Source organism: Erythrolamprus reginae, chromosome 6 (assembly GCF_031021105.1).
Source record: "Erythrolamprus reginae isolate rEryReg1 chromosome 6, rEryReg1.hap1, whole genome shotgun sequence".
NCBI classification, from domain to species: Eukaryota; Metazoa; Chordata; class Lepidosauria; order Squamata; family Dipsadidae; genus Erythrolamprus; species Erythrolamprus reginae.
Window position 1 is genome coordinate 93,769,871 of NC_091955.1, and position 22,923 is coordinate 93,792,793.

A 22,923-nucleotide genomic window follows, 5' to 3' on the forward strand; every position below is an offset into this window, starting at 1 on the left:
CCAGATTGTTGAGGGCAATAGACTTGCTATGTAAATCACTTAGAGAGGGCTGTAAAGTGGTGTATAAGTCTTTTGCTAAGAGGGAAAAAGGGAGGGAGGGAGGGAGAAAGGAAGGAAGGAAGGAAGGAAGGAAGGAAGGGAGGAAGGAAGGAAGGAAGGAAGGAAGAGCCCTGATGGCGCACTACTGCAGGCTACTTCACTTGACTGCCAGCTGACTGCGGTTCAGAATTCGATTCTGACCGGCCAAGGTTGACTCAGCCTTCCATCCTTCCGGGCAGGTAAAATTAGGACCCAGATCGTTTGGGGCAATATGCTAACTCTGTAAACCACTTTGAGAGGGCTGTAGAAGCAGCATATACCATATTTTTCAGGGTATAAGGCACATCAGAATATAAGATGCACCATAGTTTTTGGGGAGAAAAACATGGAAAAAAGGACTCTGCCTTCCAGCAATTTGCCAAACAGCACAGATAATATACACTATTTCCTGTGTATGCCTGACCCATGGAAATAGCATGTGTGCCTGACCCATAGAAATAGCAAAGAATTGGAGAAATGTACATTATGGAAGTAATGCACATGTCCCAGAAATTTTTCCTAAATGTAGTCATGCTAACTCCCCCCAATTATTTAAATAGATCTACTCCAAACATACTAAGTCAGGGTTTAATTCAGTTGCCTTATCTTAATACTAATACTTAATATTAAAACAAAGACATTTCGGATTATACCTTTAAAGATCTTTAAAATTGATGGGGCTTTCTGGAAGCATTCTCTGCTATTTAAAAGAAGATACAGTAGCATTGGGCCTCTTCAGATCAAGCGTTTATTTAAAAAAAGCCGCTTCATGTTGTTAAGTTGTCTAGAACAATAATAAAACAGTCTTTAAAAAATAAACTAATAATTTGAACATTCTATAGGCATTTATGAAACAAAAAACAGCCATTTTCAGCCTTTGCCTCTCCCTGCAGCAATTTGCCCCTGTGCAGCTTTAGTTTCACTTTCATTTTAGCAGGTGGGCTTGTTGGCAACTTCAGTCAATCAGCTGAGTGTCAGGAGACAGATAGAATCAGTGGCTTGGGCTTCAGGCTCTGCTGCTGCTTGCTGCTAAGAGGTAAATTGCAGGCAGGCAGAGACCAAAGAGTGGTGGCGGCTGGGTGGGGCAACATTGAGTGTATAAGATGCAACCACGTTTTCAGCCTCTTTTGAGGGGTAGGTAAAAAGGTGTGTCTTATACTCTGAAAAATATGGTAAGTCTAAATGCTATTGGTATTCTTATCAGTTTCTCACTACAGAGGATGACATTCACAGTTTGGAACCAAATCCAAAGAGTTGCCCATTCCTGGTTTAGAAAGACATAGGATAGTATTCTATCTGAGGATACTATTTTTTCCTTTCCTTTCCTTTCCTTTCCTTTCCTTTCCTTTCCTTTCCTTTCCTTTCCTTTCTTTTCCTGCCCTGCCCCTTCCTTTCATTCCCTTCCTTTCCTTTCCTTTCCTTTCTTTATTTATTATTTATTTATTTATTCAATTTTTATGCTGCCCTTCTCTTTAGACTCAGGGTGGCTTACAACATGTTAGCAATAGCACTTTCTAACAGAGCCAGCCTATTGCCCCCACAATCCGGGTCCTCATTTGACCCACCTGGGAAGGATGGAAGGCTGAGTCAACCTTGACCGGTGGGGAGATTTGAACCATTGACCTACAGATGTACAGTAGCTTCAGTGGCCTGCAGTACAGCACTCTACCTGCTGCGCCACCCCGGCTCTTTCCTTTCCTTTCCTCCCCTCCCCTTCCTTTCCTTTTCCTTTCCTTTCTTTTCCTGCCTTGCCCCTTCCTTTTGTTCCCTTCCTTTCCCTTCCTTTCCTTTTCTTTCCTTTTCTTTCCTTTTCTCCGCTTTCCTGTCTTTTCCCGCCCTGCCCCTTCCTTTCCTTTCCTCCCCCTACCTTTCCTTCTCACATTCCTGCTTTTCACCAATGGGTTCCTTAAATTCGGGCGATCTCGTCCAAACCGGGAAGAACCCACCCCTGGATTGGCCTCTAAATGACCAGGAGGACCAGCTGAACTTCAGGTGCCCTTGGCCATACCCATCCTCAAGGCCATTCTTGCTAAATCCACTTTTATCATTATTCTACCCTCCTTTTTTTGGCAGAAATATCCCATTGGGGGAATCAACCAAACACAAGGCCATGTGGCTGTTATGGATCCTCCCTTTGGCTGCCTCTTTCCTCCTGCCTGCAACGGGGGAGGTGGTTGATAGTTTCAGAAAATGCCGTCAGTTCTTCTTGGATGGAAAAGCACCGGAATTGAAGCCCGTGGATCCGGTCAGAATCTGCCAGCTGTATGAGAACAAGTATCGCTTTGCCACAATGTATGACAAAACTCGGCGCATCCCTCTGTACTCAGCTTATATATATCAACAGGGTGAAGGTGACAGATTTGACGAGTGGATGATCGAACCGCAGGTAAGAGGAGTTCCTCTAGCTCAGTGTTTTTCAACCAGTGTGCCACGGCACATTAGTGTGCCGCGGAACATGGTCAGGTGTGCCGCAAGAGGGGAGAGAGAAAGAGAAAGAAAGCAAGAGAGAGAGAGAAAGAAAGCAAGAGAGAGAGAGAGAGAAAGAAAGCAAGAGAGAGAGAAAGAAAGATAGAGAGATACTGAAGGAGAGAGAGCAAGAGAGAGAGAAAGAGAGAGAAAGAAAGAGTGTGTGAGAGAAAAAGAGAGAAAGAGAGAGAAAGAGAGAGAAAGAAAGCAAGAGAGAGAGAGAGTGAGTGAGTGAGGAGAGGAAGGGAGAGAGAGAGAGAAATGAGAGAAAAGGGGGAGAATAAAATACTGTAAATGAGAAAATGATTGAGACAGAGAATGAGAGGAAAGAGAGAGAAACAAAAGAGAGAGAGAAGTGACTCTTGATTTAAAGCATATGATAAAAAGCACCCAAAGAATAAGAGAGGAAAATCCCAAGCCCTCACCAGTTTTTGGAAAGAATAAGAGAGGGGAAAAACCCAGCCCTCACCTGTTTTTGGAAATGGTTCAAGAGTGTGTATACATGCACACACACACACACACACACAAAAGGGGGAGATAATATGTATAATATGTATTGTCGTAGAATGTCATTTTGTGTCATTTTGGTTGGTGGTGTGCCCCAGGATTTTGTAAATGTAAAAAATGTGCCGCAGCTAAAAAAAAGGTTGAAAATCACTGCTCTAGCTGAACAATCATCAAATGGAGGCCACCTTAAAGGAACAACCAGTGGTTAGGAAATAAGTCAAGACAGTGAATTTAAAAGAGTTTTAAAACTAAAATTAATTCCAGGGTTCACCAGGAGCGAGACTGTAAGAATTCTGTTGACCTCACTGTCCACCTTGGCTAGGTCCTACTTCTATCTGATTTCTTTCCCCAAAGAACCAAGTTCAGAGATCACCTGGAAACCATTTCAAGCCGTTCCAGGGGAAGGAGAGATCGCTGCTTAGTAGCGATCCCTTCTTCCAGCTCCTTGAGCTCAACCCAAGATACTGGTGATGAGTGTAATTCTGGCCCTGGGCTCAAGTTGCTGCTGCTCAATGCCAGGTCGGTGGTAAATAAAGCTCTCCTCATCAGGGATTTGATCCTGGATGAGGAGGCCGACCTGGCTTGTGTGACCGAAACCTGGCTGGGCCCGGAGGGAGGAGTTCCTCTCTCGGAAATCTGTCCAGCTGGGTTTCGGGTATGGCACCAACCTTGACCCCAGGGAAGGGGAGGAGGAGTGGCTATTATAGCCAGGGAGAGTCTTTGCCTGCGTAGGCTCATTGCTCCAGAGGTTGCGGGTTGCGAGTCCCTTCTGGTGAAGTTGGACTTAGGGGTTCAGGTGGGCTTGTTACTCACGTACCTGCCTCCCAGCTGCATGTCAACAGCCCTGCCTGTGCTGCTCGAGGAGGTGGCCGGGTTGGCGGTGGAGTTCCCCGGACTTATCGTCCTAGGGGACTTCAATCTGCCGTCGCTCGGCGGTTCCTCTGGACTGGCACAGGAGTTCATGGCCACCATGACAGCCATGGACCTGACTCAAGTAGTTCAGGGTCTGACTCACGAGGGTGGGCATGCACCCGATATGATATTTCTCTCTGAGCAACTGAGTAATGATCTGAGATTAAGGGGCTTAGAAGTGTTGCCTTTGTTGTGGTCAGATCATTTCCTACTGCAGCTTAACTTCCTGGCTCCAATCCTTCCCCGCAGGGAGGCGGAACCAATTAGGAGGTTCCGCCCCAGACGCCTGATGGATCCAGAAGGCTTCCAGATGGCGCTTGGGGTTATTCCAGATACACTTGTCCACAGTTCGGCAGAGTCTCTTGCTGAGGCCTGGAACAAGGCTGCAGGGGAGGCTCTTGACAGGATTGCGCCGTTGCGACCTCTCCGTGGCACTAGACCCCATAGAGCTCCATGGTTCAACGAGGAGCTCCGGGTGTTGAAGCGCCAGAAGAGACGTCTGGAGAAGCGATGGAGGAAGAGTAAGTCCGAATCCGATCGAACACTTGTAAGAGCTCATATTAAGACTTACAAAGTGGCGCTCAAGGCGGCAAGATGCGCGTATCATGCCGCCTTGATTGCATCAGTGGAATGCCGCCCGGCCGCTCTGTTTAGGGTAACCCACTCCCTTCTTAATCAGAGGGGAGTTGGGGAGCCCTTGCAGAGTAGTGCCGAGGATTTTAACACGTTTTTCGCTGATAAAATCGCTCGGATCTGAGCGGACCTCGACTCCAATTGTGAAACAGAGTCGACTGACAATGAGTCAGTTGAGGTGACTGGGGCTAAACGTCTTTGTCCATCTGTCTGGGAGGAGTTTGACTTCATCAGTGACACCTGATGAAGTGGACAAGGCCATTGGAGCTGTGAGTTCCGCCACCTATTTACTGGATCCGTGTCCCTCTTGACTGGTTTTGGCCAGTCGAGGGGTGACACGGAGCTGGGTCCAGGAGATTGTCAACACCTCCTTGGGGAGGGGGTCCTTTCTGCCCCTTTATAAGGAGGTGGTTGTGCGCCCCCTCCTCAAGAAGCCTTCCCTGGACCCAGCCGTGCTTAATAACTACCGTCCAGTCTCCAACCTTCCCTTCATGGGGAAGGTTGTTGAGAAGGTGGTGGCACTTCAACTCCAGCGGTCTTTGGATGAAGCCGATTATCTAGGTCCTCAGCAGTCTGGATTCAGGCCCGGCTACAGCACGGAAACTGCTTTGGTCGCGTTGATGGATGATCTCTGGCGGGCCCGGGACAGGGACCTGTCCTCTGTCCTGGTGCTCCTTGACCTCTCAGCGGCTTTCGATACCATCGACCATGGTATCCTTCTGCGCCGGCTGGAGGGGTTGGGAGTGGGAGGCACTGTTCTTCAGTGGTTCTCCTCCTACCTCTCCGGTCGGTTGCAGTCAGTGTTAGTGGGGGGGTCAGAGGTCGACCCCAAGATTTCTCCCTTGTGGGGTGCCTCAGGGGTCGGTCCTCTCCCCCCTGCTATTTAATATCTTCATGAAACCGCTGGGTGAGATCATCCAAGGGCATGGGGTGAGGTATCATCAATATGCCGATGATACCCAGTTGTACATCTCCACCCCATGTCCAGTCAACGAAGCAGTGGAAGTGATGTGCCGGTGCCTGGAGGCTGTTGGGGCCTGGATGGGTGTCAACAAACTCAAACTCAACCCAGACAAGACGGAGTGGCTGTGGGTTTTGCCTCCCAAGGACATTTCTATCTGTCCGTCCATTACCCTGGGGGGGGGGGAAATTATTGACCCCCTCAGAGAGGGTCCGCAACTTGGGCATCCTCCTCAATCCACAGCTCACATTAGAAAAACACCTTTCAGCTGTGGCGAGGGGGGCGTTTGCCCAAGTTCGCCTGGTGCGCCAGTTGCGGCCCTATTTGGACCGGGAGTCATTACTCACAGTCACTCATGCCCTCATCACCTCGAGGCTCGACTACTGTAACGCTCTCTACATGGGGCTACCTTTGAAAAGTGTTCGGAAACTTCAGATCGTGCAGAATGCAGCTGCGAGAGCAATTATGGGCTTCTCCAAGTATGCCCATATCACTCCAACACTCCGCAGTCTGCATTGGTTGCCGATCAGTTTCCGGTCACAATTCAAAGTGTTGGTTATGACCTATAAAGCCCTTCATGACACCGGACCAGAATATCTTTGGGACCGCCTCCTGCCGCACGAATCCCAGCGACCGGTTAGGTCCCACAGAGTTGGCCTTCTCCGGGTCCCGTCGACTAAACAATGTCGTCTGGCGGGACCCAGGGGAAGAGCCTTCTCTGTGGGGGCCCCGACCCTCTGGAACCAGCTCTCCCCTGAGATTAGGATTGCCCCCACCCTCCCTGCCTTTCGTAAACTCCTTAAGACCCACCTTTGCCGTCAGGCATGGGGGAACTAAAACACCTCCCCCTTGCCCATGTTGTTTTGTTGATTGATTGACTGTGTGCCTGTTTTTTATATATATACTGTTTTATGAGATTATTAATTTTAAATTGTAACTAGATGGGTGGGCATTGGATTTGGTATTATGTACTGTGCTGTTTTTATTATTGTTGTGAGCCGCCCCGAGTTTGCGGAGAGGGGCGGCATATAAATCCAATAAACCTAAACCTAACCTAAACCATATTCTGTAGTAGAGGAAAGCTTAGAATGGGCCCTCAAAAAGGGTCAGTCAGGAGCAGTGTTCCCTCTAATTTTTTTTTTGGGGGGGGCAGAAAAGTATAGTGTCTGAGCGGCAGTCCCTTCGGGACTGGGTGGCACAGAAATAATAAATAAATAAATAAATAAATAAATAAATAGACAGACAGACAGACAGACAGACAGACAGACAGACAGACAGACAGACAGAGGGATAAAAATCCCACCCTGTTTTGCCTCAGAGAATTTCAAAATAAAATCCTGTACTGTGGGTCTATAACAGTGAGCTCATAATAGGGCAACTCTATCAATATCAAAATGCCACTTAAATAGTTGAGCTAGTTTCAAACTAGATTTTGATTTTCTTTCTCTCTTCCTTACTCCCATTCTTTTTCTTTCTCTTTTCCTTCCTCTCTTTTCTGTTTCTCTCTCTTCCTCTCTTCCTCTCTCTCTCCTTCCCTCTCACTCTTTCCCTCTCAGCTTCTGGGCAGGTTTGGAAAACTCTGAGTTGATGATGATTTTTAAGTGAGCGATTGCTCACTGCTCAGCTTAGAGGGAACTATGGTCAGGAGCCTCAATTTCCAGAATTCCCAGAAACCTCCCTGTTGGCTGGGATGCCTGGAGGAAGAGGCTATGTAGCCTATCTTTGTAGAGTCTCCCACACCCCATTCCCTGATATACATTCTATACAGCCTGAGAAAGATGGTATACATGGCTCTAATAGTATGTTCCCGGGTCTATTTGACCCGGACTGCAAATTGATCATTTTAGGTACTTATATTTGGTCTTTTTGAAAGCTTTTTTCACCTGGAAACATGTTTGAACATTTCTGCACACAATGGAATGAAAATTGAACTGAGAAAATTAATCCTTATTGGTTTATTTTGCACATAAATGTGCCCCCCCTTTCTGTGACATAGTCTTCACTTTATGGATAGTTTTGCTAGCAGAATACATTCAATTTTGCTAAAGTTGGTGTGGGATTTGTAGCTTGAACATTTATGAACATAATGATATGAAAATTGAAGTGGAAAAATTGATGCATATTGGTTTATTTTGCATATAAAGTTATTTCAATTTATATAAAAATTATGCTGTTAATTTCAAACTTACGTACTTTTTTTTAGTAAAATGGATTTCTTTCATAAAATTAGTTATCTGGCTACAATGTGGTTGATTTTCAAAAGGATATTCCAAATATTTCTAGACAAATATGTATAAACAGTGACAATAATGGCACACAGCAAGGCCGGGTGTGTGTGTCCCTTTTGTGGCAAAAATAAACCAATAAGAACCATTTTTTTCAGTTCATTTATATTTTTCTTATATTCAGAAATGTTCAATTTAGTATATCAAACCTTTTGGGGGAAAATTCCTTAGGGATTTGTAGCCTTAAAAAATAGAAATTGACATGAAATTCAGAAAGGATGGGAGGAGGGGCTTTTTGATCAAAATAAAAATATAAGTCTCAATTTTTCCAGTTCAATTTTCATATCATTATGTTCATAAATGTTCAAACTAGTTTTCCAGTTGAAAAAGTTTTCAAAAAGATCAAATTCAAGTACCTAAAAAAAATATTTTTGGTCCGGTCATATACGAACAGAAACAGATTCGAAGTTATGATTTTTTTTGCCCAGAAAACAATTAGCCACCACCCCAAAAATATTTTTTGATGATCAGCATTGTTAAATTGAGTAAATGGATGCCTAAGATTTTAAAGAATATTTCGGATTTGGAGCATAAAAAAATAAAAAGTGAAAATGGCTGCAAGCAGCCAAGGGGGGGGGGCTTATTTCTGATGTTAAAAAACCAGTAAGAATCATTTTTTTCAGTTCCTTTATATTTTTCTTATATACAGAAATGTTCAAGCTACCATTCCCACACCAACTCCAGTAAAATAGATTGCATTTTGCAAGCAAAACTATCCATAAATTGAAAAAAACTTTCACAAAAACGGGGGGGAGGCACATTTATGTGCAAAATAAACCAATAAGGATTAATTTTTTCAGTTCAATTTTCATTCCATTGTGTGCAGAAATGTTCAAACATGTTTCCAGGTGAAAAAAGCTTTCAAAAAGACCAAATATAAGTACCTAAAATGACTAATTTGCAGTCCGGGTCAAATAGACCCGGAACATACTATTAGGTGTTCTGTCTGGGTTCCCCCAGACCTCAACACCAACTGGAAAAAACAGCCAGACACTCTGGTAAAAGCAAAAGTACTTTATAGCTGGAAAAAATAAACACAGAGGAAAACCTGTTCTTCCCAACAGACAGGCTATAATACTTTACAGCAGAGTCCTGATGTCCCGACAATACAGCAAGCTTCTTGCTGGCACACCCACCCCAAGGTTTCAGTAGTCAAAGGCACAAACCAGGATTCCAAGACGCCAAAGTTCACAGCCAGGTCCCAAGACTCTCAAAGATAAAACTCCACAAGCCAGGAAGGGTGGGTCTGCCTTTAAGCCTTTCCAAAGAGCACCACACCCAAACCCAGCTGTTGCCTCTTTAATGCTGAAAGTACTTAGCCAATTGGTCCCTTCGCTGTGTAGCTCTTCTCTGTCGCAGATCAATTATGGCTTGTGCATTTTCCTCTAAGGAATCCAGGCTGCTTGCTGGGGAGAGCTCCCTCTGGGGGGACTCTGGCTGTCCTCCCTCTTCTTTAGCCTGGGATTCCTCCTCCTCGTCTGCCTGCACCTCCTGTTCCTCATCCTCTCCCTCTGAGCTGGAAACCGACAGAAGATCAGCCGTTCCCTGAGGGGCCTCAGACGGAACCACAACATTAGGGAGGGGTTTTTTTCAGCAAGAAAGAAACCCCCCACCCCCCAAAAAAAATTATCATAGAGAGAACCCCTGAAATGATGAAAAGTCATGAAATTTCAAGTTTCAGATATGCAGGTAAAATGTTTTACCGGGGACTCAAACTTGGTTTCGGGTCACATAGGACCCGAATAGAACAGCAGGTAAGTAACATAAAATAAAATTAGCATTAAATTCGTCACTCGTAAATGCAAACAGAAATTGAATAAAATAAAATAATTAATTAATTATACACTTTACTAAAATGACAAACCCGATTTAGAGCGATAGAACATAACCATTACAGTGTAGTAATACTAAGTCTCACAGTAATGAAAGTCAATGGATAGATGACATGTGTTCTTGTGGAAGGAAAGGCATAGTCACAAGAACAAGGGGACACAATCTGAAGTTAGTTGGGGGAAAGATCAAAAGCAACATGAGAAAATATTATTTTACTGAAAGAGTAGTAGATCCTTGGAACAAACTTCCAGCAGACGTGGTTGGTAAATCCACAGTCACTGAATTTAAATATGCCTGGGATAAACATATATCCATCGTAAGATAAAAAACGATAAAATATGCGTTAAGATAAAGAAAGGTATAGGTAGTTTGGTTTTGCTTTATAGTTGTTTTAATAAAGTTAGTTTGTTTATTATTTTTATTTTCTTAAATATTTTGAAGTATGTAAGAAATAAAATCGAGACTTTACCATTGTGTGTGTGTGTGTGTGTGTGTGTGTGTGTGTGTGTGTGTGTGTAATATAGCCTGAATGATAAATCATTGACATATACAATATATGAAATTATTTTGTTAATGGAAAAATGCATGTTCTAATTATACACACTTGAGACAGTGTATAATTAATATAGTATAAATATAGTGACTTTAATGCTAATATCTGCATATACCATTACTAATTTAATTTCCTTTGATTTTCTTCTGTATTTACTTTTGTGTTTTCTTTTTAAAAGTGGAAAATTATTTTAAAAATATTTAAAAAGATGGAACTTTCCCCAGATTCAGGGACTTTGACTTAATGTAGTGGAAATGAAAATCAGACATACTGATTGTCCTTTATTATTCCTAGCTTGCCCTGCCTGTGGCTAAAAATCGGAAAAGCATGGAATTGGAAGAGACCTGTGCAATTAACAAAAAAGTTCTTGAAAAGAACCAGGCGGTTGACCAAGATTACCGAGAGAGTATTCGGCATGACAGGGGACACTTGGTTCCAAATGGCCATCAACCAGATCAGGAGAGTAAAAATGCAACCTTCACCATAACCAACATCGTGCCCCAGTATCCCCCACTCAATGCTGGGCAATGGCGCACGTATGAAGAAACTATAAACGCAGTAGGATGCCAGCGTACGTATATCATTGCGGGTGCAGTGCCCGGGGATAAATTAATCAATGGAAGAGTTAATATACCTAGTCATATCTGGGCAGCAGGTTGTTGTGTGATTGATAAAAAGCGTAGACGATCCTGGGCAGTCATTGCTAAAAATGATAGGGATGAGATAAACCGTCTTACCTTGGAGCAGCTGCAAGATGAACTTGCTACTTTGTACAACAAGAACCAGAACAACTCTAAGAACAACAACAACGACAAAAGCCAAAACAAGAAGAACAAGGACAAGAAGACGAAAAGCATTGATCTTTTCAATAATGCTTGTAATGTACCTCAAAACTGAACAAATGAAACCCAAGTACAAACCTAGCAGCTTAGTTATTCCACATATGGAAAGAATGCAGTTAATTTTAATCCTGGTTTGATCTATGACTCCCCCCTCCCCCCATTTGCTAAATGTTTGATTATATTATGGAGCAAACATAAAAAGTCAATTAATTCAATAATCAGATGAAAGGCAAAATGCTGACACAGCCAAAACAGTATCTCATTTATCACGGTTTAGAGAAGATGAATGGGCTTATGTGATTTCAACCTATGTATAATTTGTTTAAAAATAATGCAGTGGGAAGGAATGGTTTGCAGTCCATGGGACTCTGTGGGAGGGAACTTATAGGTATCAAAATTGATTTTATGTTATACAGTGCTTATATTTGATACAAGTAGTCCTCAAATGATGAAAATTGTTTTGTTTGTTTGAGGTTATGGCAATGCTGAAAAACGTATCTTGCAAGCAATCATTGCATGGTTGATGGCTAGAATTCTGTCTCAATGGCTTTCTTACTTTCTCCAATAAACTTGCTTATCAAAGATCTGCATCCTTGTGGGTGTCTTTCAGTATGTCAATTTAGAAATTTGATCACTCCATTTTTCACAATATTATCAATCAATAAATCAGTCAATCAAGGTTATATGTTTGGGGGTACAGAGGAAAGATACATTGCTAATAGCTTCAGGTTTTTTTCTTTATTTTGCCCTGGATTGGTTGGCTGGCTGGTTGGTTGGTTGAGTCAAATTGTAGTAAACAGAGAGATGGATATGATGTACTCCTCTCCGAGTCTTCGGAGAAGGGCGGCATACAAATCTAATTAATAATAATAATAATAATAATAATAATAATAATAATAATAATTATCATCATCATCATCATCATCATCATCATCATCATCATCATCTAAATCCAATAATCCTGAATTCTTCAGTTCTTCATTTAGAAACATCTGGATCTAACGTGGATTAATTCTAAGGAAGGTTGCATAGAATTGGGGCCTTAAAACATTTCCCTTTCCAAGTTTAACTCCACTTTCCATACCAGTTACTAAAAGGAAGACTACACTGGAGTATAAAAGCAGGTGATATATTTGTGTGGTTCAACAAGAATCTCCAGGTTTGTCCGTTTTTTAAACTCTGGCTGCAGGAAACATTTAGCAATCGATACTGTTAAATGGCTACCATCCATCTTTTGATTGCAGAAAATCCACTTCCTAAACCTGGATTGCCCAGGTTGACTGAAAAAGATTTGGGCTGCCCCTGTCCAGTCATGTCTATCTATAGGGGGCAGTACACATCTCCATTTCTTAGCTGTGGGAGCCAACATTGTCCAAAGATATTTCCTCTAATCATGTGGCCAGTAGCACTATACACCGAGATGCACAGTGCATAGTTACATTCTCATCAACATGGTACCTATTTTTCTACTCTCATTTGCATGTTTTGGAACTGTTTGCTGGGCATGAGCTGAGTCAAGGAACTCACTCAGGAGCTGACCCATCATTTGGCATTGTGGTCTTGAACGTATAGGTATCAAAATTGATGTTATGTTATACAGTGCTTATATTTGATACAAGTAGTCCTCAAATGATGAAAATTGTTTTGTTTGTTTGAGGTTATGGCAATGCTGAAAAACGTATCTTGCAAGCAATCATTGCATGGTTGGCGGGTAGAATTCTGTCTCAATGGCTTTCTTATTTCCTCCAATAAAACTTGCTTATCAAAGATCTGCATCCTTGTGGGTGTCTTTCAGTATATCCGAGACCGCCTTCTGCCGCATGAATCCCAGCGACCGGTGAGGTCCCACAGAGTTGGCCTCCTTAGGGTCCCGTCGACCAAACAATGTCGGTTGGCGGGACCTAGGGGAAGAGCCTTCTCTGTGGGAGCCCCGGCACTCTGGAATCAGCTCCCCACAGAGATTCGCACTGCCCCCTCCCTCCTTGCCTTCCGGAAGAGTTTACAAACTCATCTTTGACACCAGGCTTGGGACTTTTAGATCTTCTCCTGACCACTGAATGTAAGGGCATGGGGTGAGGTATCATCAATATGCCGATGATACCCAGTTATCCATCTCCACCCCATGTCCAGTCAACGAAGCAGTGGAAGTGATGTGCTGGTGCCTGGAGGCTGTTGGGGTCTGGATGGGTGTCAACAGACTCAAACTCAATCCTACAACAACACAAGAGCACGCAACAGATTCAAACTTAATATTAACCGCTCCAAACTTGACTGTAAAAAATATGACTTTAACAATCGAGTTGTCGAAGTGTGGAACTCATTACTGGACTCAATAGTGTCAACCCCTAACCCCCAACATTTCTCCCTTAGACTATCCATGATTGACCTCTCCATGTTCCTAAGAGGTCAGTAAGGGGCGTACATAAGTGCACTGGTGTGCCTTTCGTCCCCTGTCCAATTATCTTTCCTTTATCTCATATCTCATATATATTTTATTCCTTTCATATATCTTCTCCTCTATTTTTACATATTATCTTTATATATATTACTTCATGTCTATTCTCTTCCATGTGTATTGTGTATTGGACAAATAAATAAATAAATAAATAAAAAAGTATGATTCAGAGGAGACTCATTTATTGTTATACAAGACTGGGCACAATTTTGCATTTAGCCTCTTTGTTTCTTTTTTAAACATTACCCTTTTTATAAATAAATGCACCATCGCTCTAAAGCAGAGATCTTTAAATTTGGCATAGCCGGCTGGAGAATTCTGGGAGTTGAAGTCCTCAAGTCTTTTAAGTTGCCAAGTTTGGGGACTCCTGCTGTAAAGCATTTCTCTTAATTAAAAATAGTTTAAAACAGATAGGTTACTAACAAAACAATTTTTAAAAGTCTTCCTCATGGTTAGGAAGGTGAAGGTGAACCCTAACCCTTAGATTATCTACGGTTGACCTCTCCAGATTCCTAAGAGGTCAGTAAAGGGTGAGTGCACTAGAGTGCCTTCCGTCCCCTGTCCTATTGCTCTCCTAAATCTCCTATACCTTTCTTCTATTCCTATATCTCTTCTTCTATTCTTTCACTGATATGTTCTATTACTATATCTTCTTTTCTATTATTTCTTAGGTATATTTTACTATGAGTATCTCCTCTATAACATTCATCGTGTATTTTACTATGTGTATATAGATATATACATATACCCACTAAAACCCTCATTGTGTATTGGACAAAATAAATAAATAAATAAAATAAATAAATAAAAAAGAGAGGGAACAGGGCAAAATTAACACCCTCTATTCAGTTAACAACCTCCTGCACTGACAAATCTTTAAAAAGGAGAGTTTAAAAGTTTTTTAAAAAACAAAGGGGCGTACATAAGTGCACTGGTGTGCCTTTCGTCCCCTGTCCAATTGCCTTTCCTTTCTCTCACTTATCATATATATTCTCTTTCTTTCATATATCCTCTCCTCTAAGTTCACTTTTACCCTTATATATATTACTACATGTCTATTTTTCTTCCTATGTATTTGTGTATTGGACAAATGAATAAATAATAAAATAAATAAATAAATAAAATAAAATAAAATAAAAACCCTACCTCTGCCTGTCTTTAACAGGAGACGTTCACACACTTCCCAAAGCAGCTAATAATATACGTCTGGAGCCCTCATTGTTAATCTAAGCAGAAAAATAACGTTAAAAATCAAAAGCAACAGCAAACATATCTCCTTAATATGCCATAACGCTTCCAGCACCCGGGCACCATCGCCCCTGTCATATCCACTTTGCACGTGTCCTTTCTAGCTTTCAGGGCCGGCCTGAACCTGCACCTCGTGGAAGCTTGTCCTGGACCAGACACAATTCTCTGGCAGGAGGGGGGGGGGGAAGAAGCAAATAAACAAACTGAGTGGTGAAGAAGAATTGCCTCGCAGGTGCCTGCAGCTGGCGGTTAACACAGACAGTAAGCGGATCAACTCCTTCTCCACTGGCTGGAGGGGGGGGGATAAAGCCCCTACGTTTACTATTCAAAGTTTAGTTAATTTGGATGATAACGGTTAGTTTCTAATCCCATTGTGCAGGACTGAATATACTGAAACCTAACAGCTTTCTGAAAGGATATCTCTGGCAAGCAGGGCAGCACTCGGGAGCGTCCCTGGGCTGGATGGAGCAGGGCACGTTGCTTCTGGAAACTTTCTGTAAGGATTTGGTTTAGTCACCCACCAGGTTGCAGACAAAACAGGTTGCAGACAAAACACCGGGAAAGAACGTTTCTTTGGCTAGCATTTTATCACGAGAGAAGAGCCCCGATTTGCATGTTACCATGAATGCAATGAAAAGAGAAAACAGTAAACTTTAAGGACGTGATGTGGCACTTTTCAAAGTAATAATAGAAGAGATGAACATTAATCTGTTTTAAAGAAAGAGAAGAGAACCTGCAAAATAGGACAACGAAAGCAAGAACTTGAAATCGGGAGCGCGGCGAATCGTATTTCCCTGGAATGGGGCTCCGTGGATGGAAATGTTAAGGCTCTGGCATACCTCTCCAAATTTCTCTGGGTTATTTTGATATGAACTGGCAAACCCAGAGTTGTATTTTTGATCGCGTTTGTTACTCAGGCAGTCACTAGATCAGATGAAGTGGCTGGGAGGTGCGGGGTGTCCCTGGGCAGTGAAATAAGGAGGTGCCACCGCGAGATGAAAGAGATCTGGAAATGCGCACGGAAGCTTTGGAGAGGAAAAGGGGTCCTTCTTCTTCTTCTGCGAATTTCCCTAGATTCCCGTTGGAGTCGCTTTAGTCTTTCAGAATATATAAACATCTTTCCAAAGCGTCCATTATTTCCCTCAGGATGCCCCCCCTCGAACAAATCTGTTGCCCCCACCCCACCCCCCGAATGAGAACCCTTTGCGCTCTCGAAGGCAAGAGGCGCGGCTGCCAAAGCAGAGGCCCTCGGAAAAAAAATAACAATGCTGTGAAAATATGTTTGCAGAAAATAGACAATTGTTGGATTAGACTATTCAAGTATGAAATAATGCCTTTTTGTGTAAAAACTTCAGCAATGCGCGTGTACAAAAGTTCCCTGTGGCAGTTTACTTGCTTCCTTTGTGAGCGCTGCGCTTTGGCGTCTCCACTTGGTGCGTTTCGCTCCAAGCCCCTTTAAACGCGATTGTTTCTTTCTTTCTCAAGACATTTACCGGATCAAAACATGCTGTTAATTCGATCAGAAAGCTTTACCCTCTCTAACAATGCCACAATAATTTCTCCCGAAGTTTGTTAAATTGACCAAAATTAGGCAAATGAATAGGTGCAGGTGACACCGCATAATGCGCTCTCGGAGCAGCTGCGATTCCCTCTTTATTTTGCCCCTCTTTTCTTTGACCAGCATTATTAAAATTTAGGCCCAACGAAACTATTCACACTTTTCAATAGGACATTTTCCTATAGGATAATAGGCTACAAATTGAGCCTCTCCAAAGGCGGCGGCGGCGGGGGACGGGGGCGGGGGAGCGAGGCAAACAAGATGGAGACATACACACCATAAGAAAAAGGACTGTCGTGTGCCAAAAGTTTGAAGGAGCCTCCCTGGGTCTGCTGAGGGGAGGAGATAAATTCATAAAGCCGGGAGAGGGGTCTTGTGCCACCCTTCAGTCCCCACACCTGCCGGGGTGCCCTCCCGTCACATAAAGCGATAGAATTAGAAAAGCCTCGCTGCCATCTCTCATAAAGATGGACGTGTCACCAAGTCGTGTGAGAAAAGCCTGAGAACAAACGGACCCACTCCGTCTCCAAGGGCTCTTCCTTGAACTGGGCGGAACAGCCTATTAAGGGCTTACTTAATTACTTTAATGACTCTGGACAGGCTTTAAAATGCAGTCGGGGCTTGGACAGGGAAGGAAGGCAAGTGGGGGGGGGGGGGAGAAGAGGTGGCTGGGATTTGTAAACAGGCGGTCGTGTGAGAAACCGACCAGGCGTTTGGGGGGCTTTGAAGAAAGGCGCTGATGTTTCACAACCTCTAGCGCGCCCACTGCGCTCCACTTGTTCCTTCCGTGGTCCTGCGCTGCCCCGTTGCCAGGCAAATACTCTTTGGGGGGCCAACCACGTGTCCTCGATGGCCACGTGTAGTGACAAAGCTGATCTGTCGTTCTTTCCTCACCCGCCCCTGGTCTCTGGGGCTGAGGGGGGGGGGTAGAAATACCCTGTACATACATACATTTAAGAAAACCTTATCTTTAATGCATGTCTCCTCCTAATGCTGTTTTCCCTAATCCTATGGAACCAGGCAGGCCATGAATATCGCCCCCCCCCCTCGCCTTAGAAATGATCGCTTTATAAACCGCCTCTTGGAAGTCCGGGCTCCACAATCCACCTGGGCCACTTGAGTTAGAGACCTCGAGTGCTTCCGGCTAGCTTTTTGCCCCGTCCGCTGCTTTTCCTCGATGTCTTCAAAACTTAAGGAACGGAAAGTGAGTTGGCGCCTTGGCGCTGCCCCGCGCGCTTCAGGCCGAACGCAGCTTTCTTCTGGGGCCATTTAACTTCGGCCCTTGGGTTTGTGGCTTTAAAAGGGAGTGGAGGAGGGTGGGTTAGTGGCACGCAGCACCAGGCAGACGAGCTACTAGTGCAAACACGTCGAAAGGAGGTTTTTCACTTTGGGCAGCAGCTCCTGTGAGCCTGTGGTGCCTCTCGCGCCTTGTCTTTTCGTCCTGGTAACACTTTCCTCTGTCCTGTCCTGTCCCGCCCCGTCAAATGTATCTGAGATCCTATTTAGTTTTAGTTTAGTTTAGTTTTATTGGATTTATATGCCGCCCCTCTCCGAAAACTCGGGGCGCCTAGGTAATTGGTTACTGACAAAAGATACACAACCTCTCTCTCTCTCTTTAGTTCTAGGTAATTGGTTACTGACAAAAGATACACAACCTCTCTCTCGCGCGCGCGACAAAATTTCAGCAAACGGTGGGGAGAATTTAATTCTAGAATTCTGGCTCCCAAAGATGATTTTGACAGGGGATTTTTTTTTTAAAGGGGAAGAGTAGATGGATACCCAGAAGCATAAAAGTAACTTTTTAAATGACCTGGTGGTGTTAAATGCACCAACCGGTGGGAGTCCGGTTTGATGATCTCCCCGCCTGTCTGCTACTTGTGTATATTTATTCTGCGCCGCCAACGTGTTTTCCAGAAGATCCCCATTTCGCACAAAGTGATCGAAAAGAGGAGGAGAGACCGGATCAACCGCTGCCTAAACGAACTCGGGAAAACCGTGCCCATGGCTTTGGCCAAACAGGTACACGCGCGCCTCCCAGCAAAAAAAACAAACTCCCGGGGGCTTTGGCGTCTTTCCAGAGAAGTGACACGGGCGGGTGGGGGCCTTGGCTGGTCCTTTTCTTGGCTTTGAGGACTCCAGCGGGAAACCTTGCAATTCCGAGGGGGGGGGGCAGAAAAGGAAAAGAGACTTATTAGGAAAGGAAAACGGAATGATTTTTTCGTTCTGTGCCAAATCTCCCCTCTCCCTTTCTTCCTTTGCGTCAGATGTGACTTCTCCTGAAATGTTGCTCTTGGCTCTTTGCAGAGTTCCGGCAAGCTAGAGAAGGCGGAGATTTTGGAGATGACGGTGCAGTACCTGAGGGCTCTTCACTCCGCGGATTTCCCCCGGGGAAGAGAAAAGGGTAGGCGCGCTCTTCGGGCGGGCGGTGCGTCCTGGCGCTTTGGCACCAAACGGGGCGAGCCGGGCAGACGGCGCAGAAAGAGATGCTGCTGGATTTGGGGGAAAGAAAGCTTGCAGAGCGCCTTAGTTCGACTGGATGATAAGACAGAGCTTCGTAAGAACTGTAGCTCAGATTTGGTGAACCTCATGTTTTAAAAGGCCGGAAGACTGTTTTCTCTTGCTACAGATTAAAATTTGCTTTCTTTTTGGAATGAAATGTACACTTTTTCAGGCCAGTCTCAAATATATTGCTCCCCGGTGGTAATGGGGAAAAATAAGATAACAGTACATGGATATTTTCAGAGACATGACATAAGGAACACATTACTATTTGGTATGGGAGAAAAGTAGAAAACAACATTATTTAAAGATACCAGTTTGGCTTTCAACAATGGAAGCATGAATTCACTCAAATGTTATTGATATGGGAACTATTGTTATAATGTAGACGTTTTCATTTGAAATGCTAAGCAGTAAGTTAGGTTTTCCATAATTCAATGACTTGGTTTGCATATTATCTTGACTCAAAAACTCCCCCCCTTTCATGGTTCTGTGTAATAGAATCATGTATTGCATGTACTATATGTATATGTAGGGTAATCCAGCTGCTCTCTGTCACACCTGAGAATAGCAGATTCAAGGCTGTGATTGATCTGTCTCCCTGATCTTAATCTTTAGTATTTATTTTTATTGGAATGATTATTGTGTTAAGGGCTAGAATGAATTAATAGAATGGGGTGAGGAGGCAGGCAGTTCATGAGCGCAAGAGACAGATTAACTGTAGAAAACATGGCTATTAAATTAAGCATGTGACCTTCTGTAATTGGACATTGATGGATGCAAAGACAGTATGGTTGGCTAGCTGGGCATTTGATTGTATCCAGCATTTGTTAAATGTTGACTAATCTAGGAATCTAGGACACAGGTCACCAACCAGTGGTCCACGGACAGCTGGTGGTCTGCAAGAATATTTTGGTGGTCCATGGAGAAATCTTGGCCCCTGGGAGGAAGGGAGGGAGGAAGGGAAAGAAAGGAAGGAAGGAAGGAAGAAAAGAGGGAAGGAAGGAAGGAAATCTGTATAGTCTGGAGGACGGAAGGATAGAAGGAAAAGGGGGGACATGATCGAAACATTTAAATATGTTAAAGGGAAGGGAAGTGTTTTTAATAGGAAAGTGAACACAAGAACAAGGGGACACAATCTGAAGTTAGTTGGGGGAAAGATCAAAAGCAACGTGAGGAAATATTATTTCACTGAAAGAGTAGTAGATCCTTGGAGCAAACTTCCAGCAGAAGTGGTTGGTAAATCCACAGTAACTGAATTTAAACATGTCTGGGATAAACATATATCCATTGTAAGATAAAATACAGGAAATAGTATAAGGGCAGACTAGATGGACCATGAGGTCTTTCTCTGCCATCAGTCTTCTATGTTTCTATGTTTCTAAGGAAGGAAGGAAGGAAGGAAGGACCACAATTGAACTCAAAATTTTGGTTGCTAAGCAAGAGCGTTTCACCACATTTTACAAGTTGGCAATGCCCACCCGTTCACCTGACCTCCAAGCCATGCCCACAGAACCAGGAAAATGTTTAGATTTCACCACTGGCCTACAGGATTTAAAATTATGAATTAGGGTCCGTGTGATTTAAAATCATGACCTTGGCGATCCCTGAAGTCCAAAAGATTGGACTTAAATAGACTAAAACAAAAGCCTTTTGAGATGAACAATAAAAATGTTATGGTGCCACAAATTTTTAGGGACTATAGCACACTTGCCAATTGATCAACTTTGTGATGTGTTAACTTTCAGCAGATGCGTATTTTGTGCACATATACCCATAATGTGTGTGTGTGTGTGTAGTATATGACATTGCTGATTGAAGTTATGTTAAATAATGATTAATTCTGTCTTGGGGAAGGTGTTGATGGACACCTTTCATCTTTCCAGTTGGCTTGGCTGAAACTGGTAGATTTACGGTTCACACACCTGAAAAGAACCATGTTGGGAAAATCTGAGACAGACATTGATTTTAGACTATTCTCTGTATAAACTTTCTGTTTAAGAGAGTTTAGAGTAAGGTTTCGTGACTTATTGATCTGCTTTGTGATTCCTCATCACCTCGAGGTTCGATTATTGCAACGCTCTCTACATGGGGCTACCTTTGAAAAGTGTTCGGAAACTTCTGATCGTGCAGAACGCAGCCGCGAGAGCCGTCGTGGGGCTTCCAAGATTTGCCCATGTTTCTTCAACACTCCGTGGCTTCCATTGGCTGCCGATCAGTTTCCGGTCACAATTCAAAGTGTTGGTCATGACCTTTAAAGCCCTACATGGCATTGGACCAGATTACCTCCGGAACCGCCTGCTACCACACGAATCCCAGCGACCAATAAGGTCCCACAGAGTTGGCCTTCTCCGGGTCCCGTCGACTAAACAATGTCGTTTGGCGGGGCCCAGGGGAAGAGCCTTCTCTGTGGTGGCCCCGGCCCTCTGGAACCAACTCCCCCCGGAGATTAGAATTGCCCCCACCCTCCCTGTCTTTTGTAAACTACTCTAGACTCATTTATACCACCAGGCATGGGGGAATTGAGATATTCCTTCCCCCTAGGCCATTACAAGTTATGCATGGTATGTTTGTGTGTATGTTTGGTTTTATAAATAAGGGTTTTTAGTTGTTTTATTATTGGATTGTCACATGTTGTTTTTATCATTGTTGTTAGCCGCCCCGAGTCTACGGAGAGGGGCAGCATACAAATCCAATAAATTATTATTATTATTATTATTATTATTATTATTATTATTATTATTATTACTACTACTACTACCACCACTGGATAGTCAATAAATGTCATTGTTCTTCAGCCTGCCTTTCATAGATACCTTTATTAATATTTTGTTAACTTGGAGGCTTGCCATATTTGAGTACAGTAGTACCTCTGGATACGAGCTGCTCCACATGCGAGTATTTCAAGATACGAGCCATGAGGGGAGAGAAATTTCTGTTCCAGACCCGAGCTGAAATTCGGGATACGAGCCGAGCATTCACTAGGTGGCGCAAGAATCCTTGCTTCTGGTTATCTCAGAGGGGAAAAACAAAGTCTAAAGCCATTTGTTCCAGATACGAGTTGCTCGACATACAAGCTCCCTTCTGGAACCAATTATACTCGTATCTAGGGGTACTACTGTACTGTCAGTTTCAGAAATTAGCCTACTCAATTAAAAATAAAAAAAGTTTGCTAATAGAGCTAATGTACCACTATAAATCAAAAAATCCCCAAAGCCAATCATGCAATGCTATTTCTTTCTTTCTTTCTTTCTTTCTTTCTTTCTTTCTTTCTTTCTTTCTTTCTTTCTTTCTTTCTTTCCAGCAGAGCTTCTAGCTGAATTTGCCAATTACTTTTATTATGGCTATCATGAATGCATGAAGAACCTCGTTCACTACCTGACCACAGTGGAGAGAATGGAGACCAAAGATACCAAGTATGCTCGGATTCTGGCTTTCTTGCAATCCAAGGCTCACTTCATCACAGAACCTCTCTATGCTTCCTTGGGACCTCTTCCAGAGTCAGACTTTTCCTACCAGCTTCCTCCAGCTCCAGACTGCTTGGGTCAAGGCACGAACGATCCTGTTTTCACACAAGCGGCTGGGCATGGTCATTTCTCCTGGCACAGCTCCACCAGAAACCCCACCATCCCTTACCTTCCCAATACCGCTATGCCCCTCGCTAGTCCAGGCCAGCAGCGCAACAATTTCTTGCCATCGGTACAAGGGCTGGATCGTCACTACCTCAACCTGATTGGCCATTCCCACCCCAATACATTTAGCCTGCCTCCTGGCCAACATCCATCGGTGTTATAGCCTATGCCTGGGATGTCCAGTTTGTTTTCCAAAGAGGGCTCCCGTGTCTTTCGTGGCCAAATTAGAGAACTGGATGGTTTCTTCTGACATGTTATTCTTTTTTTAAAAAAATAATTTTTTTTAAAAAATAAGAATTTTATTTACAAATTGTTCTGTCTGGGTCACTCCGGAAGCCAAGACCAACCCAAAAAGGGAAGCCAGACACACCAGTAAAAGGCAAAGGCAGTTTATAAAATTCAAGAAAAACACAGGTAACAGAAAATGTCCTTACAAACAGGAAAACGCTGTATCTTCAAAT

The 22,923-nt window shown here is 43.5% G+C and overlaps 2 protein-coding genes across 2 annotated transcripts; both read left to right on the plus strand.

Moving 5' to 3' along the window:
- The first annotated feature begins 2,070 nt into the window (after nucleotides 1-2,070).
- On the plus strand, nucleotides 2,071-11,654 carry LOC139169080 (endonuclease domain-containing 1 protein-like). The gene is made up of 2 exons (XM_070754885.1): nucleotides 2,071-2,464; nucleotides 10,523-11,654. Exons 1-2 carry the CDS (start codon nucleotides 2,189-2,191, stop codon nucleotides 11,123-11,125), a joined length of 879 nt encoding a protein of 292 aa, XP_070610986.1. The 5' UTR covers nucleotides 2,071-2,188; the 3' UTR covers nucleotides 11,126-11,654.
- Nucleotides 11,655-18,155: 6,501 nt separating this feature from the next.
- On the plus strand, nucleotides 18,156-22,679 carry HELT (helt bHLH transcription factor). The gene is made up of 3 exons (XM_070754886.1): nucleotides 18,156-18,350; nucleotides 18,636-18,732; nucleotides 22,138-22,679. The coding sequence occupies exons 1-3, from the start codon at nucleotides 18,183-18,185 to the stop codon at nucleotides 22,623-22,625; spliced, it is 753 nt and encodes a 250-aa protein (XP_070610987.1). The 5' UTR covers nucleotides 18,156-18,182; the 3' UTR covers nucleotides 22,626-22,679.
- The last annotated feature ends 244 nt before the right edge of the window (nucleotides 22,680-22,923 follow it).

What these genes read in the sequence shown, in the direction of transcription:
- LOC139169080 (XM_070754885.1), top strand. Translation starts at nt 2,189, where the DNA reads ATGTGGCTGTTATGGATCCTCCCTTTGGCTGCCTCTTTCCTCCTGCCT. An exon ending in AGTGGATGATCGAACCGCAG is followed by an intron (nt 2,465 to 10,522) that starts GTAAGAGGAGTT and finishes TATTATTCCTAG; the next exon opens with CTTGCCCTGCCTGTGGCTAA.
- HELT (XM_070754886.1), top strand. Translation starts at nt 18,183, where the DNA reads ATGATCTCCCCGCCTGTCTGCTACTTGTGTATATTTATTCTGCGCCGC. An exon ending in CCATGGCTTTGGCCAAACAG is followed by an intron (nt 18,351 to 18,635) that starts GTACACGCGCGC and finishes GGCTCTTTGCAG; the next exon opens with AGTTCCGGCAAGCTAGAGAA. An exon ending in CCCCCGGGGAAGAGAAAAGG is followed by an intron (nt 18,733 to 22,137) that starts GTAGGCGCGCTC and finishes TCTTTCCAGCAG; the next exon opens with AGCTTCTAGCTGAATTTGCC.